This window comes from Lepisosteus platostomus, chromosome 7 (genome assembly GCF_059453375.1).
Source record: "Lepisosteus platostomus isolate fLepPlt1 chromosome 7, fLepPlt1.hap1, whole genome shotgun sequence".
Classification (NCBI taxonomy): domain Eukaryota; kingdom Metazoa; phylum Chordata; class Actinopteri; order Semionotiformes; family Lepisosteidae; genus Lepisosteus; species Lepisosteus platostomus.
Window position 1 is genome coordinate 61,064,155 of NC_142617.1, and position 21,973 is coordinate 61,086,127.

General features: G+C 41.7%; 1 protein-coding gene across 11 annotated transcripts; it reads right to left on the reverse strand.

Moving 5' to 3' along the window:
• Positions 1–748: 748 nt before the first annotated feature.
• Positions 749–19,752, reverse strand: tpm1 (tropomyosin 1 (alpha)). 11 transcript variants are annotated; one of them, XM_088641568.1, is made up of 10 exons: positions 19,507–19,750; positions 18,515–18,640; positions 12,591–12,724; positions 11,395–11,512; positions 11,038–11,108; positions 10,114–10,189; positions 9,303–9,365; positions 9,120–9,189; positions 8,096–8,174; positions 6,338–6,555 (listed from the first exon to the last, which is right to left on the reverse strand). In XM_088641568.1, exons 1-10 carry the CDS (start codon positions 19,618–19,620, stop codon positions 6,552–6,554), a joined length of 855 nt encoding a protein of 284 aa, XP_088497694.1. In that variant the 5' UTR covers positions 19,621–19,750; the 3' UTR covers positions 6,338–6,551. The 11 variants fall into 11 exon arrangements, with proteins under 11 accessions (XP_088497698.1, XP_088497699.1, XP_088497695.1 ...); XM_088641572.1 differs by lacking the exons at positions 6,338–6,555; positions 8,096–8,174; positions 18,515–18,640 and adding exons at positions 749–1,851; positions 18,804–18,929 and having other exon boundaries at positions 19,507–19,752; XM_088641573.1 differs by lacking the exons at positions 6,338–6,555; positions 8,096–8,174; positions 10,114–10,189 and adding exons at positions 749–1,851; positions 10,717–10,792 and having other exon boundaries at positions 19,507–19,751.
• Positions 19,753–21,973: the final 2,221 nt, after the last annotated feature.

Here is a 21,973-nt window from a genome sequence, read left to right on the forward strand (position 1 = left end):
CTTTTTAGACCACGTATATTTGGCATTACAAAAGCCTTAACTAACCTGTACTACAGAATGGTAAAATTCCAATGTCAAAATATCGGCACATTTGCCAACAGGATTTGTTTAAGTACTTATCTTCATGGTGACACCACTACTCCTAAGACACCGGAATTTTTATCTCGGTAAACACCGATTTCACAACAAGCTGAAGTAATTTGTCATCACCCTCATTACAAACATTTTTCCCAGATTGTCAATGGCAGGCCTGAGCAAGCACAAAACAGCAGAAATGTAAAACTGCTTGCTAGGCAGACTGCCATGTATCCTGCAGCAGTAAGGTTTTAGCAGAAATACAAAGGGTTTGTAAAATATTTAAATGGTTTTGAGAGCTCCTAGAAGTCAAATTGACCCATATAATTACCCAATTCTCACCGGAGGCGGCTTCCCCACCTTCTGTTTTTCAGCTGTTGATCACAGTGAACACTTTAGCTAAAACCATTCAACCCTTCAATTCTAAGAAAAGCAAAGGCCCGTCAAAACGTGCTTGCGTAATTCAGACTAATAATTTAATGAGTCAGTATAAAATGTGATTGCATTATAACTTGTTTTATTTTGGAACATTTTACTTTCTGTTGGGAAACAAAGTCCAATCAAAGCGCTGGACCAGTTTTTAAATCCATTTCACAAAAAAGATCAAACAAAATCAGACAGGAACTCCACAAATCCAGAACAAATGGCGGAAAAAAAAACACTTGTACAAAACTTCCAAAAACAGGTTTTATTTTATATTTATTACATTTATACATTTTATATAAGGGTTTATAGTTAAAACCACTCAAAATAAAGTGTAAAATAAGTGAGGCACTACCAAATTTATGTCCACAATGAAACATAATTCAGTAATTTCCCCAGGGTAAAAGTTACTGAACTTTTTCGAACCTTAGGTTTCAACATAAAAACAAAGATGCACATTTAAAGCTAATGCTGCCACACATTTTGTAACGAGTTTCAGGTTTTTTAAAAATAAATACACTGGAGAGCAAAGAATCCCTTACTAACCTTCACTAAATGGCACTTGGCTATTCAGAAAATAGCTCCTGTACAAAAGATAATACATCATTCCTTTTGCTTTATTGGTACTGTATATGCAGGGTAAAACCCAGTTCTCTGAAGCATCATAAAAAAAAAATCACAGTAGCACCTGTATACAACAAGGATTGTTGTTTTATCCAATGTGTACACACACATTCAAAATTAAAAAAATTAAAAATGTTTACAAAACCTTGGCTTTAAGCAGGAGTTGGCTTCTAATGAATAATGTGCATACAGTCTAAATATTGTACTCAAGGTAAAGTCCACCAAATTTGTTCTTGAAAGGAAAATTAACACAGCAGAGCTAGTGGAGGGGAGGGGGAATGAAGGTACCAGATCATTCTCACTACATTTCTAGCAGTGCATTTTCTTTCCTTTTAGAACAAATGATGCAGATTTCCACATGACGAATTCTCCAAAACTCCTTACAAAATGCAGACATCATTATAATTAGGAATCAGTTTGTATCAATACTAGTGTTTCTCGTATTCGGCTGGCCAAGGAGGAAGTGCTCCCTTCCCCGGGCTCGTTCCTTCGTTGAGCTCCATTGAAAGCAGAACAGTGCAAAACGTATGAAGCGCCTGCTGGTTACTTTGCCTTCGGCGTTGGGAGACGGGGCAGGGCAGGGACGCAGTCGTGGCAAGCAGGGTGCAAGTAAAAAACAAAAAACTACCAGCATAAAACAAGGCTTTCACATGTTATTTAATTCCAGTAGAGTCTGATCCAACATCTGGTGCATATTGAGGTTTTCTTCTTTAGCTTGTGCGAGTTTCTCTGTTAGAGTACCAAACACAGACGTTAATGTCATGACACACCATCCGAGACAAAATAAAATGGCAAGCAGCACCAACTTTACAGTCAGATTAGTTCAATTGCAACACATTTGTGCTACTTTGGTTATGCACTGTAAACAAAAAAGACTTTCATAATGTACATTCAACCCTGCATGCACATTTTACTCAAGCAAAAGAGCATGAGCATATTTTTTTTTTAAGTCAACAGGGAGGAAAAAAAACTGCAGTGGTTTAGTCACTACTCAGAATCCATCCAAGCAGTCGAAACACACTGTGCTTAAAAACTGAAAATCTTAAAGGGCATGCATTAAATGCAATCCATTTACAATAAATTAGCTTAATTAGAAAGGATGGGCAACTCATTTCCTGTAGGGAAGGTGGCAGTGACCAGCCACCATTTAATTGAATTTTATCCTTTTGGTTCAATTAAAATGCCGTCTGATCTCTAGCATTATTTGTGTTAATATGCACACAACTTCCTTCTTACACATGCCATTCTAGGGAAGCATAAACATATTTCTAGCTCCGAGTTAAAGAAACCAAACTACACTTAATCTTCATTCAAGGCCAGCTTTAGTTCGTTAGTAAGAAGGCGGTTTTTCTCAAGTTGCTGGTAGAGGCGATCTGCACAGTCGGAAAGCAGGTTAAGAAAAGGAGAGAGAAAAGAAACAGCAGGGTTAAGCACAGAAAGGAAATGTCAAGAACTCCATGCTGCTAAAAAGATTCCACACACAGAAAACCTACATCAGCTCATACTGTACCTTCATGGGAGGAGTACTTGGGCATAGAATAGGAAAAGTAGTCCTCAGTAAGAAAGAGTAATTGATAGAGCAGAAAGTCAAAGATCTGAACTGTGCTCCCAAGAAAAAGAACTCTTGACACAATGCGTTTCACAGATAGACTAAACAGGGAATACAGGATTCTGCAGGTTGAAAAACCAGTGGAACCTAGTTATGCCTAACAGGTGAACCCTTTATAGCAATATAAGAAGCAAACCTCCACAACTATTAAGGCAAATTAATAAATATACCACACCACAGAGAAAGCTGGTGCTATAGTTTTCAGCAGGGCACATTTTAGCATTTTTAGCTTCACATTAGAGACTGCAATAACATTAACCTCAGAAAAAGAACAGAACAAATGCACAGCACTGGTGCTACACATTTGGTGCTACACATTTTAAAAAGGCATAATAAATTCCTGTATCAGAACTACAAAGTATATCAAACTTGAAATGCCACTTGCCGACTGTGCTGCTTCAACAGAGAAAGCCAAGCTTCTGTATGGTGTGGATATGGTTCACTCTTGCTGTAAATGTAAAAGTGGCTTATACAACTTAAATCCTGTGTACACTACTACCACACCCAATTACTTTTTGACATTAGAACAATTTCATTTTTATACTTCTTAGTGCTAAACTAGACTTGACTAGACAGACGCTTGAATACAGCAATCACTGGTTTTGGAAAACGCTAGGATATTATTGGACAGCTTGTGCAAAGAGCTTTCTGGCTTGAGATGTAATCATTAATGGAGCTGAGCTGTCATTACAATGATGCACATTTCTAATACAGGACACAGATATTAATATGGGCGGAGTGGTGGCTCTGTGGCTCAGGATCTGCGCCTGTGGCTGGAAGGTTGCCGGTTCAAATCCCACAGCTGGCAGAGGAATCCTACTCCGTTGGGCCCCTGAGCAAGGCCCTGAACCCCAACTGCTCCAGGGGTGCCGTATATATGTCTGACCCTGCGCTCTGACCCCCAGCTTCTCTCCCTGTCTGTGTGTCTCATGGAGAGCAAGCTGGGGTCTGCGAAAATAAATTCCTATTACACGAAATTGTATATGGCCAATAAAGAGATCTTAACTTAATACACTAAAGGACATTAATATGGTACATTAAAAATGCCTGCTTTCTTCTGTGAAGTGAACTGGGAGAAACAAAAGATGCATGTACTGTATTTGCTATATGTTCCAACAGATCTTATTTTACATCTTAGTTTGCCATCTTTATTTATTTTGCCCAAGTTTGTCCAGGTAGTTATTAAACATAGCAACTTTGTTCTTGGTGGTTTTTGTGTTCTTTAGCCGTGTACAATATAATTGATATAATGTATGACTTGTTACGCCACAACGAAACAAATTTTGTTTTCTACAGATTAACATTTCTTTGAAAAAGTAATTCAGCACAGTCAAAAAACAGACCTCATCATGTTTCTAAAGGTGATTAGGCATTTTTGCCTGCTGACTGCTTTTATCTGATTGCAGTTCTGTGCTTCAACTACAGTAATAAATCTGCTTACTATTTTCCTCTTTGCACAACATTTTAAAAGTCTGGGAAAAAAAAAAGACTAACTTAGAAAAAAAAAGTCACTACCAAAACAGAGCGCTGTATTGTTCTGTTAGAACTTAGTGCACCAACAGGGATTTTCCTCGTCTGATGAATTTTAAACCCAGAATACAGGATTGTGAAATGTGCTGTAGCGGAAAAGAAGAATGGAGCAACTCAAACTGTACACATCCCCGTTAAGAGTGGATGAAATCCACAGCTCTAGCAGTGTTTGGAAATGCTTTGGCAATATTGTCACAATCATGTGACCCCAGCAAACGGCAGAAATGTAAGTGCAACCAAGCTGACTGCCAAAGCATTTTCACACCTAGGACAGGGATCAGTCTACACCTGTGCCTAGACATCTGCAGTGCAGGATGATGAATGAAGTTCCAGAGGCTTAAAAAAAAACCAAACTACTTCCTCTAGTACAATAGTTGTCACTTCTTGATTTTAATCCAATTATCTGTAGCAGCATATCAACAACTGCTCAGACCAAATGTTTTCTAGTACGCCCAGCTACTTCTGCCTTTGTGTGTACTTGCTTTCATCTCATTGAAAAACCACATAAAATTACTCCACAAAACCGTTATGGTGAATTCACTTGCTTAAGCATTGTCTTGACCAACTGAAAAAGAAGCTGTTTGCACATCCAGAAATACTTTTAAACCAATTTGAAATAACTCAAACCCTCCAGACTACAGGATGTTTGAAAGTGCTCAATCCTCATTTGCAGGAGCTCCAGCTGAAATGGAACCAATGCATCCAAGAGAATGCTACAAGCCTTATTAAAGTGCTGGAGGACTCGCATTCAGGTTCCATCCTCTCGTTTAGGCATCGTTTTATTTCTGACCCGAGCTATGTCACAATCCAACAGCACGCAGCTGGCTAAATTCCACAAGGGTCGGGCTGAATCCGGCAGGTCATCTCCAGATAAACTCATAACAGATTCCTGTGACTTGCTACAGTAGGTACATGATGTTGGAGTTTTGCCAGCAACAGCTGCACCACTCCAGCAGAGTTCTACACAAATCTGCTGTGAGCAATGTGGGCCCAGCAGTGTGAATAAGAAATGGATGGTTCTCGCAGCTCACATGTAGGAGGAAAGTCTGAACTCTTATATTAAACACCGAGGCCAAGCTGTGGAGGGGAGTTCTGCAGGTCTCTGTATAAAAATAATTGATTGTGAATATTGGTGTACAATTTAACATGGTGTATATGGAGCAGAGTGAACAATTTGTCCAACACCACTAGTAATCGAAAAAAATCATTTGTTTCTGAATGTGTAAAGTGGTGTAAAATTGTAATTGTTGTCCCAATGGAAAGGTGTCAGTTTTCCAACCATGGTGAGAACCAACAGAAAATAGTATTTTAGCTTTAACAGCTGCAAAGGAAGAAAAAGAAGTATCACTGGTAGCCAATACATTTCAACATCTAGTAAAGATGAGCATGTTATTCCAACTGTATCAAAAAGTCTAAGTGGGTATATTTTAGCATATTCTACAGACAAAAGCCTTTTAGGGGAGTGAAACAGTAGTCACTGCATTTTATGCTAAGCAACACTGAAAGCAATCAGCCATCTTGCACTAAAAAAAAATTGCTAAAAAAAAGCAGCTACAAACTAAAATATCTTGTTACATTTCGATACTGAAGCAATTTTAAATGTTTATTAGTATACAAATGCAAACTACAGAGTCACGACCTGTTACTAGCCTGTCAATGACACTGCCCTTAATCTCCAACAGGCTCACAAACCGATACGGGATATCGAAACAAAAGGCCCGATACAGGTTTGAGGTCTGAATTTGGCATCTAGGACTAGACAATAAGCCCTTTATAACAGGCTCTCGTGACGGTCTCCACCAACATTTTTGCTACTAAAAAAACAAACACTGAAGCAGAATCCTGTGCTGCCTAACAGGCCTAATGGAACTCAAAAGCACAAATCAAAACCCAACTCTTGCCATTCGAACACGTTTCAGCCAAAATAGTTATATTGCGAAAGGAAAATAAAACAAAACAGAAATGGGTCCCTTACGAGTCAAAAGACAGTGCTTCTCTGTTTTATTAGAGCCACTCAACAACAAATTAAAGCACAAAAGTGGAAAAAAGAAAATAAATAGAGAGGTATAGCTTACATAGATGGAAGGAAGTTTATTTTACATATGGCAAAATGAATTCAAAGGTTCTGTACAAGAGATGGAATACACAGCTGATGGCTACACTCCGACACGGGGTGTTAAAATGAGAAGCAAGGACAGAACGAGTAAGAAGTTGAGAAAGGCAGGAGCGCGCAGAGTGCAGCCTACTCAACCAGCAGGAGACGTCTTTGGAGCGATGCAGAGAAAACAATTTATCTGTGTGAAAACAAAAAAGCAAACGGAACATGATGGAAAACCAAGGGAAACCAGCAAGCAAGAGCGAAAATAAAATGTCCAAAACGAGACGTGCAAGCCACAGCACACAACAAAAGCAAGGCAGAGGATAGCTGAAATTGTATCGGCCACCAATACTGTAACCTTTCCAGCCACAGACTGCAGCTTCGGAAGTACAGTACCTGAACGGTTCTAAAACACTCAGTGGAGGATTCATTCCCTTTATTGGATACATTTTTCAAAAACACCATCAAATTTGTTATAAAGTTTCCCTCATGTTGAAGAAAAATACGCCAATTTCCATAAAAATCATGCTTATCGCTTCATAAAATGGACTGAATTCCCCACTTGAAAAAAGGAGGTATGAAGAATGATGGGAAGATGAGAATGCACTATTTGGTAGTTGGGTCGATCCAAGTTTGGCACATTCACATAGTAAGAAATAGCGACAAACTGAAAAAAGGGAACCCATTTTGAAGATTGCATCTTAACTGCAATGAACCACGTGCATCTTGGATCCTGCAATCTCTATTCAATATTACTGTTACTGTAACAGTATACCGTTAGTAGACGAAACACACCACTTAGGTTTCAGAAAAAAAAGACAATTTAAACACTGCACTCACAAAAAAAATTAACCCAGGGAAGTGTTTATTGAAATTCATCCCCTCATACTGTAATTGGAAAGCATCCATTGCAGAATGGATCATTTTGGCATATCTCAGCATGCATTGATTCAGGGACAGTCCAATATGATCAGGTGGGTTTTAAAAAAGTTTCAGTTTGAGAGTTAAAACACATGTCAGACGGTCCCATAACATTCAAAAGTCATCACTTTGTTCATCTAAAATGTACAAAAAAACAAAGCCAAATGGAAATCCTTTCTTGGATTTGATTACATCCAAATGTTAAGTTCTGTTTAGACATGCGGTATTTCCCACATCTGTGCAATGCTACAAGTAAGGCCAATCATGTGACTCTCGCAACCCTTTCTGGGGTTCAGGGATACTCCCCAAAACAAGTCTTACACTGGGGTTTGGAATTCACTTTATTAATAGCCACTGCCTATGAAATGAGGGGTTAAAATTACAGTTATGGTTAGCATAGAGGTGAATATCTCCACAGCAGCAGCTGTATTTGAAAAAACTAAATTGGGCCTTATGTAAACTCAAAATATTACACCATTATCCTGCACTTTGTGCCAACACAGTGTGGCAGCAGAGGCCATTTGGTAATGCAAATACACAGAGGCAGTTCACCTTCTTTTGAGTGAAATCACAGAGTGGCCTACGTAATTCTGGGATCTTAACACCACATCTCAGCATGCCCGTTGAAGTTATATCAACAAGGAGTAGATGGACAGGCAGGAAATCGAGGTACAGCTTGAAGTGGTAGGAGGACAAGTACATGATCCTGAAGGGGTTACCAAAACTGGTTTAGTATGCAGGTGAATGAGAAGTGAAGTACTGGAGAGGAGAGGTGAGAGGGTACAGGCACAAGCAGACAGCAGATGGAGATTTACATTGAAGTCATGTCATTGAGAGCGTGGTCCAGCTCCTCGCTGATGGCTTTGTACTTCAGTTTCTGGGCATACAACTCATCTACAGGGGAGGGGGAGGATGGAGGACAAGGCAAGGAGACGGAAGAGCAGGGGGAAAAACCGGGAGATGGAGGGTGAAGAGGAGCAGCCAGTCCGTCGGCAAGAGACGAGACGGACAACCAAGAGAGCGGAGAAAGAAAGAGAAACAGAAAAGGCAAAACAGTTAACAGGGAGCAGGAAGAGCCTGGAATGATCTGATGGGAATAGTCACCAGTTCTGTATCACTCGCGCATCTTGTGCTTCTACTGCAAACCCACTTAATGTCTTGTACCTTGTAAAACCAGGAAACCCTTAAGTCCAAGCAAGTGCCAAGACGGGTACAAAAGCACCAGTGTTCCCACTGCATGAACCACAACAGTTATTGGACTGGCTCTGACCTCTCTACAGATTTAACAGACTACCTTCAACTCTTTACATGGTAATACTGCTGAACATACTGCACCAAAAAGCAAAAACCTTTAACCTGAATGCAGCTTATTGTATATCGGGAGAAAGAATCCCATAACACAAAGACTGAATGCAGGAGAGAATTGCATAACCTAATGAGCTAGCACTGAGCAACTGGTCCACATAAGGAAAATGGGCCAAAAAGCCTTAAGCAAACCACAATAAACCTAGCTAAAACATTATTGTACACAGTGTGTCAGAGCTATTGAAAGTACGTGTTAAGGGAACCAGTGCTTCTCATTTAGGTTTCTCCTGAGAATCTAAATAAAACTAGAAAAAGGCCACGGTGAAAAATAAAGAGACAAGCGATGTTATTTTGCAGCAAAGAATGGAAAAGGAGAAGCAGATGAAGTGCTGGCCTTATTCTTCAGGCTGCTTCAGAAAGCAGCAAAAACAAACTCAACTGCACTTTAGACAAGTCCTGCAGGAGGAGGACTAAATACACTGAAATGTGCTCAGTAATCCATGAAATTAAATAAAAAATGGATTCAAGTCCTACCCTCCAGGTCATCAATGGTCTTCTCAAGCTTGGCTACTGTTCTCTCAGCGAACTCAGCACGAGTTTCAGCCTGCAGAAGGAAAGGTACGGAGGTCAGAACTGGCAATTCATAACCCCCCAGTCACAACACACAAGTCAATCCACTGCTAAGAAGACATCTTTAGAACAGCGCCCTTCACTTGCCTCCTTCAGTTTATCGGTGAGGACCTTGATCTCCTCTTCATACTTGTCTTCCTTCTGTGAGTACTGTAGACAAACAGCAGAACACAAGGTCAGAGGGCCACCTTAAGCCTAGGAGCTCACCATTCCTCTGCAGTTTACTGTACAACAAGGCTGGAAAAAACATTTTCATTCCGTTCTCGACTCAAGCCGTTCGCTTGCATTCTGTAGTTATACTTGGATTACTAAAACACGTGAGTTAATTACAATATATAAATATTATCTCAAATTAAAGATTGAAATAAGTTGATGCTGTTACAAAGTATGTAGATCAAGCACCGATTTAAGTGAGATGTAGGACGCAATTCAAATCAAGGAAAAGCCTGTTTTTTTAGTACTATTAGGAAAAATGATTCTCAAGAATTAAATTACATATTTCACATCGGATTTCTTTCATTGTGGTTTTCCCATTTCCAAGTGGATGGCCAAAAAAAGTGGCGGTTTCTCATACTGACCTCAAAAATACACACCACAAGAGGAAAAAATAATTTTCATTGTAAAAGAGCGTTATGGTTTTTGGTACAATAAAACACGACCCCAGGCCTGGTTTCCACAGAACTGTTGCAATTCACATGGAAAGATCAGAAGCCAAACTTCTAATGAACAGATAAGTTATGCTATTAAAAGCCTTCACAGCTATAGTCTGCAGAAATTATAAGCACTTGAATGGAAAAACCAAACCCGATTTGTGGGCAGTACTTAAAAAGATACCCCGAGGGAGAACGTGCTCTGCGGCCGTGGTCTGCAAACCCCTTGGAAGTGGACGTAGACCTACCTTCTCAGCCTGTGCCTCCAGTGACTTCAGGTTGTTGGTCACAGTTTTCAACTCTTCCTCAAGCTCAGCACATTTGCTGGTGTTTTAGACATGGGGCAGGAGGAGGAGGAGGAGGAGGAGGAGGGTTCAGTGTAGAGGGCAGGTTCAGAAGGAAGAGCACGAAAGGGACAAGAAGGACAGCAAAAAGAGGGGAAACAATCAAATGAATAAAAACACAGGGAACCAGAGGGGGGCCTGCACAGCAGTGTGATGCAGCGAACGGCCTCGCTCAGCGGGCCGTCTCTACACGATACGAATAACCTGAACCGAATCCAATGCAGAAACTTTTTGGCTTGCTACATATTTTTTTTGGGGGGGGGACATGCTGCAAGCAGGCCTTTGAAAAGCAGCCCGAATGGAAATGAGTGGAACGTCCTGCTGTTATCCGTGCAACTCGCAGGCCCACGTCTGTGAAGAGGTCGCTTACAAGAACAACAAAAACAAACGGCTCGAGGAGTAGGCAGGAAAAGAAAGCAGTGCAGATTCACTCGACAACGTGAATGAACTGGGGGAAGCTGCGGTTGTGCGGAGACGAAGATAAATAAACGGGGTTAGTCATAGTACCTTTGCTTCGGCAGCCATTAATGATTTTAAGCTGTGGTCCGAAAGTCTTAGCTGCTCTTCTGCTTGCCGCGCCCGTCTGTTAGTGAGTTTGAGAAGTGCAAGGCCGTTCCAAAAGAGAAAACATGCAATTAAAACACGCATGCAGTGGCAAACGGAGAAGCCACGGCGTGAACTGCCACACTCGTGGGGTCCACGCCACAGGGCCACTGGCTCACTGTAAGAGCCAGAGTGAACTTCACATCTGCGAAAAATCCTGTGGACGTGCATTTTTGACGCAGCCAGACAACGTTGCTGCGGCAGAGGCAGGGCCGGGCTGCTTACCTTTCTGACAGCTCGGCACGCTCCTCAGTGCGCTCCAGATCACCCTCAATGATCACCAGTTTACGTGCAACCTTTGGTTACGAGAGAGCAAAAACAGTTTTAATCTGCCACCGTGAAGCTGACCAGCCTCCACGGACTTGGCACACGCAAAGTGGCACCGAGCTACCGTGCCACCACGCTGTTAGGGCACTGAGAGTAAATGCTTGGACAAACATCAGCTAACTAGAATTACAGATTTAAAGACCTCCTGATCAAAGAATGTCTACAAACCAAGAGGAAGCCTCTCAGCCCAGGTATTGCTCATTAGGGTCCTGGAACTTTACTGCCTTATTTGTCATTCCTTGCTCAGAAACCTGCCTCTTCATATTTGCGGTCAGCCTCCTCTGCAATGTGCTTGGCCTCCTTCAGCTGGATCTCCTGCAGTTCCATCTTCTCCTCATCCTTCAGAGCCCTGTTCTCAATGACCTTCATTCCTCTGTAGGGGAGAGGACGGGCACCTTCAGTTAGCACCATATCAAAAGCAAGCAAGCACCTCTATGTCTCCGTGTGCACACAGAGCCAATGGCCCATACGTTCTTGCATTTCAGAAATATCCAGACTAAAGCAGGCGGCCTCTTCAACTAGTGATCTATACCATACATAACAGAACAACAAAAAATTCAGTTTTCCCAACAGCAAACATTCGTGAATTCCAAAGGAGGCAAAATGTCTTTTGAATATTGATAATGTATTGCAGAATATTATTTTATTATACAATTACAACTACAAAATAGATTAAACTCATGAAGGGTAAGAGCTGATCCATGTTAAGGCATAGGAAGCTGAAACAGTAGAACTGTTTACAGACAAAACAAAGGAGTATAACCACTGGCCTGTGTGGACTGAAGCGCTGTTTATTCAGAATCTTATTGTTTCTCCAAAAACAAGCTCCTTTTGTTGACATCTCTAAATAGTATGACTATACCATGGATTGAAAGCTGCCCTTTAATGTCTAGCAGAATTGCAAAGAATGCCACAATCTGGTTCAGAATTAAGACTGCTTAGCAGGTCATTAGGATCACTTCTAACACCCCAGAAATGTTTTTTTTTTCCCAAAAAGACTTGACCTTGTCCCTTGCCAGGAACAGAATAATTTACCAGCCACACCCCTGTAGGAAATGCATTTTGCTGGTCTGTTTCATTTTACCAACAGCATTCTGAGTTGACATCTTGTTTGCCGTATTCTGAAGCAGTCAAAATGAGACCAGGGGGTAGTTCAGATACACAGGGAGACCTCGGGAGCAAGGCCTCTGTTTATCAAAAGAAAAAGCTCTCTCTCTCTCAGGAAGATGTGGTGCAGCCAACTACAGAAATGGAAACGAGAAGTAACAATGGGCGAACACAAGCGCTGCTCTGAGGGGGGGAAGTGGGAACACTTGCTTAGAGCGAAACTCTGCGCTGAACCTCCCACTTCAGCTTGCCGCCCACAGAGAGGAGGACACTACCGCCGCCGCAACAGCAGCACCAGCGCAGGAGGCGGCTGCTGGATTCCCACCGGCCGTCCCCGTACACACCTCTCGCTCTCGTCAGCAGCCTTCTCAGCCTCCTCCAGCTTCTGCAGCGCGGTCGCCAGACGCTCCTGGGCGCGATCCAACTCCTCCTCAACCAGCTGGATGCGTCTGTTCAGGGAGGCGACGTCACCCTCAGCCTAGGCCGGGCCAACGGGAGAGGAGCGGTGAAACTGCTGCACACACGTGGGCAGGAGCACGCCGCACACCGCAATCACGCACACGCAGACAGGACCACCCCAACACACGGGGAGGTCGAGCTCCCAGCAGGTTTCTGTCCACAGCCATCGGAGGGATTTCTGACACAGTCATACATCAGTGCCACCTGCTCTGGGTTCACTCAGCAGCTGTGATGTGAAGTGAAGTGCTGCATGTAGCTGCAGACTAAAACAGACCGAGACGGAAACATTCATTCAATACTGGATCCGTCAACCCTACTGGATCAGATCCGCTGTAATCTTATTTGTGCTCATGGCAACGAACGAATAATCCGGTTCCATCAGCCATATCCTATAATCTACTGTGAGAGCTAATTTTAGAGTAACAAAACCTAAAGTGTGGGGCTCAAATACTGAAACAGTGCCAAAAATAATCTGGTAGCCGCCATGCCAGGTCCCTGACTTACCAGGTAGAGTCCCTCTGTGCGGCCTGGTCAGTTGGCAGCAGACCCTGCTACCCGCTGGAGAGGCAACAGACCCGCGGACCTCCACATTCTACACAATAGCAACAATGCTCACGGACCAAATCAGCTCTGGATTCATGGCAAAGAACGGCAGCCTGCAAGGGGCCAGTCACACGCTATGGTGACCAAGAACAGAAAAGGAACACTCCCTATTGCCTTGTGTTCCTGAAAAGAATACAGAACTGTACCCTACATGCCCTTTTAGTAATCCAGGTCTATCCAGCACTTCAATACCCAGTGAATGATCCAAGTTTGCATATATGCAAAGACACACCTGCCTGTGTTTATGTAAATGGTCCAGACCCAAGCCATATGATAAAAGGCATTTGATTCATGAAACAAAGAAAGGATTTGTTGAGTGGGGGGGCGAGGTGGGCATGGTCTTCTCCTGTTGGCCCTAAAAACAGTTTAGCAAAATGTCTACAATTCCATGTTGATGGTGAAAGCAAATGGGCAACATGCTTCTCACACGGCAAGATTATAACCACATTTTGAACCTACGGTGACCTAGGATCACCAAAAGGGACCCTCCTCATTCTCCAGTAATTCATCACAGATGTAGCTCCCTGAATGCACAAAGCACAAGACCTCTCTTCCACTCCCTATGTTAGGATCAAGCCTCATGATACTTTTGCAAAAATCTGTTTAAATCACCTAAACTTTGTTCAAGCTTTCACCTCTCTCTAAACAGCTAGTGCAGTGCGAGCTGTAGCGGAAATACTTTTTTTTTTATTTCACAGGAAGTGGCAGCCTGCATCTCATTTGCTACCTACACACAGGGCTTGTATGTCTGTGTGGCTCAGAGCGAAGTCCAATTATAGCTTTTGCTCAAAATTGCGATATGGGGAACCACAAGGCAGTTCTGTTTTACAGAGGGGAGTGGTGCTACACCACAATATTTGTCCATCTATCTGATCTTGTACACCCCACCCCCACATTTAAAAGAAACAGTGAAGTAAAGATTTGTTCTGAGGGGGGGGCAGTTCTACAACCTCTCTACAAAGTTCAATGAGCTGACTTTTTTCCCCTTCAGCCTCTAAATAAAAATGTTGTTCTGGAGTGCTGGAAACAAAACAAAATCTTAAGAAAGCACAAAGGGCAAGCTCATACTATCTGTCTCAAGGAGCACTGCTGTGTAATCTGAAAGGACTGGCCGGGTTTCCCTGATCTAACCAAGCAGCAATGCATTTCCTGACAACGCTTCTTGTCCTAATAAGGTAAAGCCAAAACAGAAAGAAAAATCGTACAGACATCCAGCAACAGCTTTGTGTGTCGTAGTTCTCACATTCGGTCTGAGTGCTAGCATCAGTTCTCACCTCACCCTCCCTTTGCTGTAAAAAACCTGCTTTTCTTAACGGTTCTGCTTCGGCTGCTGTATCGTATGAACACCCATTTCAAAGGACCGACTGACAAAAAGCTGAACACAATACTTAATATCTGCTGCAACCAGATTGGGTGTGTTGGCTTGAACTGCAGACGAAATTCTTATACACGGCAGAAATTTAGAGGTCATGCAGTCTCGTCTTGGCACTTGATGTTTCAGATAACAGAGTCCAGACTACCCTGATTCGATGTAGCCAAACAGGTTAAATGACTCGCCCTTGCTCTTCCAGCATACCGGAACCCAGCACTGGCTGGAATAAGGAAACAACTTCATTTAAGCCACTTTGTAACTTCTAGCTAATGAATAACACGCACATTCTCTCCTATCTGCCCAACACTTTACTGAAGAAAGTAAAGTCAAGGTTAAGCTGAACAAATACAGAATTAACTGTTTTAAGACTGAATATGCTCAGCAACTTGCTGCTGATACCATTTAATCACAAAAGCAGTTGATACCACGTTGTGGAGGTACAGTAAGTAATATCGTATGGTCACCTCTAAGTATTAAAGGATTCCATTAAAAGCCGAGCGTGAACAGCTTTGTATAACCTAGTTGCATTATTCAGAAAGACTCCATACTGAGTCTCCTAGAACTTCAATCTTCATGGGACCTCCTTACAAAGCAGTTGTGGCTTATTTCGGGGGATAGTGTATTTGCATGGCCAGGGGGAAAAAAACAATGAACAAACTAACCACAATTATGTTTGGAGAAAAAATGACATGCTCCTTAGGGCCCATAAAACAGGTCAAAAGAATGCGTAGCATTAGGTGAGCGTTTGCAGCGTTTTAAAATGGTCACAAACCTGAGGTACAACTCAAGTTTAAACAAGGACAAAGACACTAATGAACAGGCCGTAACAGTGTCCCGACTAGAATTAAGATGCTGCCAAACAAGTAAGGCTCGTCACAGGTGTAAACCATTAGGGGTGTAGAAAATAAGTCGGGCTGGACATAATGCGTTAAATGTGCGTTGGTCGAATCTAAAATCTAACTTCAGATTTAACAAAACGACAGTTAGATCCACAATTAATTGCTACCTATAATTATTCCCCACATCAAAATCATTGCCAACTACACAAACCATTTACAGGTAGCAGAAAGGTCAGACACTTGCATTAAAAAAAGCGAAGAATTCGAGCTAATCATTCCCACAATGGCATTGAGATTCTCATGATACGAACTTAATATCGTCTTACAGATTCTCTCGCTTTTCTCTCGAAATCCAGCTCTTTCTGTAGCCTCTCCGCTTTTTCTTCAGCACCGTCTGCCTGCTCCTGCAAGCTTTTAATTTTCCTCTTCACTGCTTCCAAAGACGTTAACCCGGCCATTATATTCGTGTTAAGTTTAAGCCGCAACGTTATATATTTCTAAAGCCTGTTTCAAATCGACACACAGAGCGCAATAACGCCCTGGTACCGCAAAAAAAAAAATACTGTCCTGTTCTACGAGAATCTACACCGGGACACACACCGACGTCTACACACTATACCGGAAGTAACCTTGTTTTTATAGCGAAGCATCAGGCGAGAACACACAAACTAACCACGGGGACTCGCTGCTATTTTGTACGACCATGTCTTTTCTTTGCTAGCTTGATTATTATGAATATATGTACAGAATGCTGCAAAAGTGCACTGGATAAAGTGAGAATCTGTATGGTCAGAAAAGAGGGCACGCCTAGTTAGTTAGCTATTAACATTCCAATGGCACATTCCCGAGATGCGCGCATAGGCGTGGAGCGCCACCTGCTGGTAAGGTCCGAGCGGTACAACACCCTGCCCAAATCTTTCATCCACCTTTGCAAATCGGGGTATGGTACTCAATGGCATTTTCCGAAGCACGCTGTAGGCTAATTGCAAGCGCTATTTATCTTTCTATAAAATCTGTCTACGGGGAGTGATTCATTTAACAGTTATGATAAGCTTGTATTGAATTGGCACGTCTTAGCTTCTAGTAAAACATTATATTATTAACATCTTAATTTTGACCCCAACTATATATGGTCATGACGGAAAGCTACCATCTGGAACCTCCTGCGACCTTCTGCCGGTTTCAGTGCAATTACCCGAATACAGAGAGAGCCTTACTTATATTTTAATAATAACAAACAATTCCAATTACTATATAATTGACTTAAAACTGCAGTGCAGTTATCAAAAGGCAGAGGGCGCATTATAATAATAATAATAATAATAATAATAATAATAATAATAATAATAATAATAATAATAATATATGAATCGTCATATGTAAGATGGAAAAGCGTTTTAATTACATTGATTGCAAGACAGGATGTACTATGAACTGCCAGAATGTTGCAATAACTCTTGGGACACATTTATAACTTTACAGATCTATCCTTTTACAATGCTCCTTAAAAAAATCTTCCGCTGAGAGAACTGTATTTTCCATCTGTCTGAAATAAAGCGACATCAGGCACATAAGCTGGGCTTCTGTTTGTCATCTGGAGTCTATTATTTCGATGGGCTTCAAATGAAGTCCTGCGTGCGCAGCTATCGCTAATTATCTGTTAATTTTCTGTCCTGACTAGGACTTTGAGCTGTGGAGAATTACTGTTACTACATCCCTAAAGGAACTAAACCACTAAATTAGAAAAATGGGATTCTTAAGACATCAGTGGAAACTTGTAAACCATTTCCGGCGCTCTGGGAAGAAACAGGAGGAAATCTTGGAACGGAGACCGCTGCTCTTGTCCCCGTGTGTCAAACATACATGTATATAAATAGTTGGCATAGTTTTCCTTTTATGGAGTATTCTCCTCTAAAGCACGGGTCTTTCCATCTACACGAGATGTCTAATTATATACGGGGCCTGTATTTAAGTCAGTGAGATATGGTTGTACGGTCCTCATTCTACAACCAGAGTATTACCATTTTAAATTAAACCATACCCGAAGCTCTGCATGCGTCCATGTGTACTGTAAGAAAAACCTATCCTTGAATTGGGCAATGGCCAGATTAAATTACCGAAAACTTAAAATTTTAAGTGTCTATGAATTAATACGATTGGACGAACTTTCTAATAAAGTCAGAACAATACTGTACACATTTAACAACACTAAAGGGATTCTTAATCATGCTTCTTTTAAATGCATCATGTGCTTAGGTTTTAACGCAGTTGGGGCGCTCTGAGCTTTAAGGGAGATCGAACCCAAACGAATGAGCTCGAACTTTACCATATAAAGCACTGAGCTATATATAACCATCGTCTTGCACTCCGGTTACAGACTGCAGATCTAGCAAATTTTGTCTTCAGACTTGAATCTCGGTTATGGATGATGTTTTTGTTCTTGGCGGTAGCGTGTAAACAAAAAAGGACTTCCACGTCAAAGGTATTCGATGGTCTGTGTTTCAAAACAAGAATACACATTTTAACAACACAAGCGAATTTGATCAAGTGTAAACTGTGATTGAATAGCACAAATACATAAAATGACAGTTTCTTGGACATGACGCAAATACAACATCCATTCAAGTTCTATAGGTTTATGTTTATGATATGTTTCTGATATTAAGTCAGAACTCGGAGCTTAAATTGTCTTAGGTCATTCGCAAGCTGTTCCACATTGATTCTACTCCTCTCAATTAAAGCATTCCCGTTAGGTACGATACCAAAACGGGCGGAGCACAGGTACAGCCCAACGCGTATTATCATACATGGACATTAGAATGTAAGTTTCGAGCCAAGTGGGCACTTGAAACTTACAGATACAAAAAAAAAAAACAACAACAACACCTCGCAGTTCTGTCCATACTGTCATTTTAAATATTTGGGACAAGACAGGTCTGTGGTGAAGCGGTGACTGGAAAGGATGGCGTGTTCAGAGCGACCCCCCTTTACTTACGTCGGCGGCTTTCTTCTCAGCCAGTTCCAGTTTCTCCTGAGCATCTTTAAGGGCCTCGGAGTACTTGTCCAGCTCATCCTCAGTTGACTTCAGCTTCTTCTGCAGAGCTACCAGCTCGTCCTCGAGCTGATTTGTGTTTTTAGAGGGTCATTTGAAAGATAGAGGGTGCGCAGCAGGAAACGGAGTGCGTGAGTCCGCGCACGGGCGCGGAGGCGCAGACAGAGACAGGGGAAAGAGAAAGAGAAGGACTTTGAGTTAGGAGGAGAAGCTTTCTGAAACAGCCAGATACCTTGGTGGCGATTTCCTCAGCGCTAAGCAGCTTTTCTTCAGCGACTTGGAACTCCTCATGCACTTTATCTCTATCGTCTTCGGTAACACGCAATTTCTTTTCCAATTGACATATTTCATCCTCTAACTATATGTGTACATAAAATGAGAAGTTTGTTCAAAAAATATATACAAGCACGACTCGCTCAATCAAAACTGTATAAAACTGACATTGACTATTCTGTATTGGCACATCAACGTAGGAACATTTTTTAAAACGGTTGCAAGCACGTTTGTGTTTCATGCATTCATTTACTACAAGTGCTAATATGATCTATATAAACTGCAAATACAAACTCCGTACTCCGTGCGGTACAATATTTAATTTTAACTATTTATCATTAAATCGTTACGCACGTATTAAAGCTCTTTTCATTTAAACCTTAAATAACTTCTGTTTAAATGTGATTTTGGCTGTCTCCCATCCTAAATTACTTCAATATATCCCCAGCACGAGAGACAAAGGAACACTTAAAGACATTTCTTTCACTTTCAGCAGTATGATTTGGCTCCTTATCTCGTACGATCTTCTGGGAAAAGTGCTATTAATCCACAGGGCAGAGGTGATCCATTTAGGATTGGCTCACTTTACAGAAAACACCGATACCGGCGTTCGCGCTGTCTGTGGATCGCTTTTATCCCCACACTAGCAAAAGAGTGCAGACCTGTTTGCTCCTGTCCTCGGCTGCCTTCTTGTCTGCTTCTGCCTGCTCAGCTCTGTCCAAGGCGTTCTCCTTGTCGAGCTTAAGCATCTGCATCTTCTTCTTAATGGCATCCATGGCTGTTTTTTGCGGTGGGGCCGATCAAAATGCTCCAAAAGAAACTGAAAATGAAGAGGTTGGTCGGGGAGAGAGGCGTAGAGCGACTGTGCCGAACCGAACGCCAAACTGGAGTGCAAGCTCTTTCTGCGTGTACCCTCTCAAATATGTACTTTCGCAGGGGGGTGACTGAATTCCTTTGGACATACAATACTTTTTTGGAAACGGTTTCTTCTGGTCCCTTCCCCGTGCCCTATCTTTTTTATGGATCTGTCAGGCGATTCGCTGTTCCCAAACATTTGACCATTGATATGACTATATATGGGATCTGATGGGCACGCAGGCAGCCCCCTTCCAAGACGCCTGTTCCTATTTCTAACACTACAAAAAAGTTAAACCGCAGGAGAGACTTTGCCCTGGGAAGACGTTCGGGAGCAGAAGGGAAAAAGCAAATGCTTCCCAGAAGGATATTCCAAGCTCCCTTCAGATAGCAGGGTTTGGACAGAACACCAAATGCGCTCCCTGAATAAATCTGGGAATAGTTTTAAGTTGTTCTCTTTGAATATATCCGTTAAAATCCATTAACAACACTGTCAGGATAAAACTAAAACCAAGTAAGGCTCTCATGATCTGTGTATGATTATTGCTACTATGTAATGGACTAATGCACTGGAATGGAATGTACTGGGGCAGTAGAGACAAAAGTATTCATTTCATGATTTTTTAAGATGCCTTGTAGTTCTCTTCATTTCTGGCAAACTGATCACTTTGAAGGCAACGTTAAAATGATGTACTGAGCTAAAGTTCATTCAGAAATTAGAACGCAGGGTTTCCGTAATGCACAATCCCCCCTCTGCAACAGTGCAAAGTGGGTGATAAGTGATGCAAAGCAGTATTAGTGCTTTAATCTGTTCTAAAGTTATTGTACTCTGGAGACGTGTTATATTAGGGTTGGTCACAGGCTAGCTGTAAGCGATGCACGACCATCAAGGAAAAGACTCATGTTAGCAAACCCTAGGAGAATTGTTCACAATCTGTACAACACAAGATCTGGATGTAGTCCTGTGACCGTTCATCATTTACTGTAGCTTGTCAAGCTTCTCTGGTAGCTCGTAAGTACCTGTGAGATCTATCAGATTCTCCTCTCTGGGAGCAACAAGAGCTTCTGAATTTCGACAGGCTTCCGCTGTCTGGCAGCTACAAGAGGAGACAAAAAAAACCCCAGCTGCCATCTGTGGGTAACACTGACACAATTTATACAACGGCACCCAAGCATTTCGCTTCTGGACATCAATAGCATAGACGACTCCTCATCTATTTTTGTAAATTCAGCTGAACTGATATTAGTAAAAGTCTAACTTCAAGTCATTTTTTAGATTGTGATTGGCTTGGATGAAAAATAAACTATTGAAACAAATTAGTCCTATGGTGCTCAGTGGCATGCTGACTCTTTATGGACTATAATCCTTTATACAAACTGGGGTTTTTATTGAAAAGTTGCACCAATCCTCCAATTTCAGTCTGCTTGTCCCCACGAAGGTAAATAGTGACAATTACAAAAAGCAACTATGTAATTAAATCTAACATTTAATTTTTATAGGACTGAATGTAAAATCCTAATTATTATCTCTTCAATCATCATAGTATCACAGGCGTAAAAAGGGTTTTAAGGCTGTATGAGGGGAAAAGAATGTAAACCAAATCTTATGTATGAGTGCTGTCCAATGAAGATCGATCAAAAGCTGTAAAATGATTAGGATGCACACCTCTCTACAGTATGATAATCTACACCGATTATAATATATTATTATAGAGTAGAGATTGTTTGCATTCATCTGAACTATGAACAAAGACAGAGAGGGAATAATGATTTGAATATTATTTACTCATAAAAGCACATTTGGTGCAGAGTTTTAATTCATTCCTGCGTGTCCAAATTAACTGTAACTGAGTGGTTCCTATAATTTATCTGCCTGTCTCCCTGATGTTGGTTCAGTCCCTCAGGAGGCTGTTGTTAGAATACGGACGTTGCCTCTTCGGGTTTCCTCCTGTTCTCCCTGACACTCAAGTTCTGTCCTGATCACGGTATTTTTAGGAGTGCACTGCACTCCAAACACCTGCTTTGATCTGTAAGCTTCAGCACAGACACCACACCAAGTGGCCAGGCCATGACACCATAAGATGAGCCTCTAAAATGATCTCACAGACACCAGTGTTAATTTCCCAGTTGATTTGGATTCCACTTTGTTTCTTTATAGTACAGCAGTCCTTCAAATTAGAAGGATAGTTTTGCTTGTTTCAAAAGAGTTTCAGAAGTGGTTAGCTTTTTGTGTTCTTTTACTGATATGTTCCACTAAGACCAGGAAGTACAAGT

Excerpts from the sequence above, each read along its gene's own strand:
- tpm1 (XM_088641572.1), bottom strand. The coding sequence starts at position 19,620 with ATGGATGCCATTAAGAAGAAGATGCAGATGCTTAAGCTCGACAAGGAG. Across the intron at positions 12,725-18,803 it reads CTGAGGAAATCGCCACCAAG|GCTGAGGGTGACGTCGCCTC; the intron begins GTATCTGGCTGT and ends GGCCCGGCCTAG. Across the intron at positions 1,852-9,119 it reads GACCATTGATGACCTGGAGG|AGAAACTCGCACAAGCTAAA; the intron begins GTAGGACTTGAA and ends GTACTCTAACAG.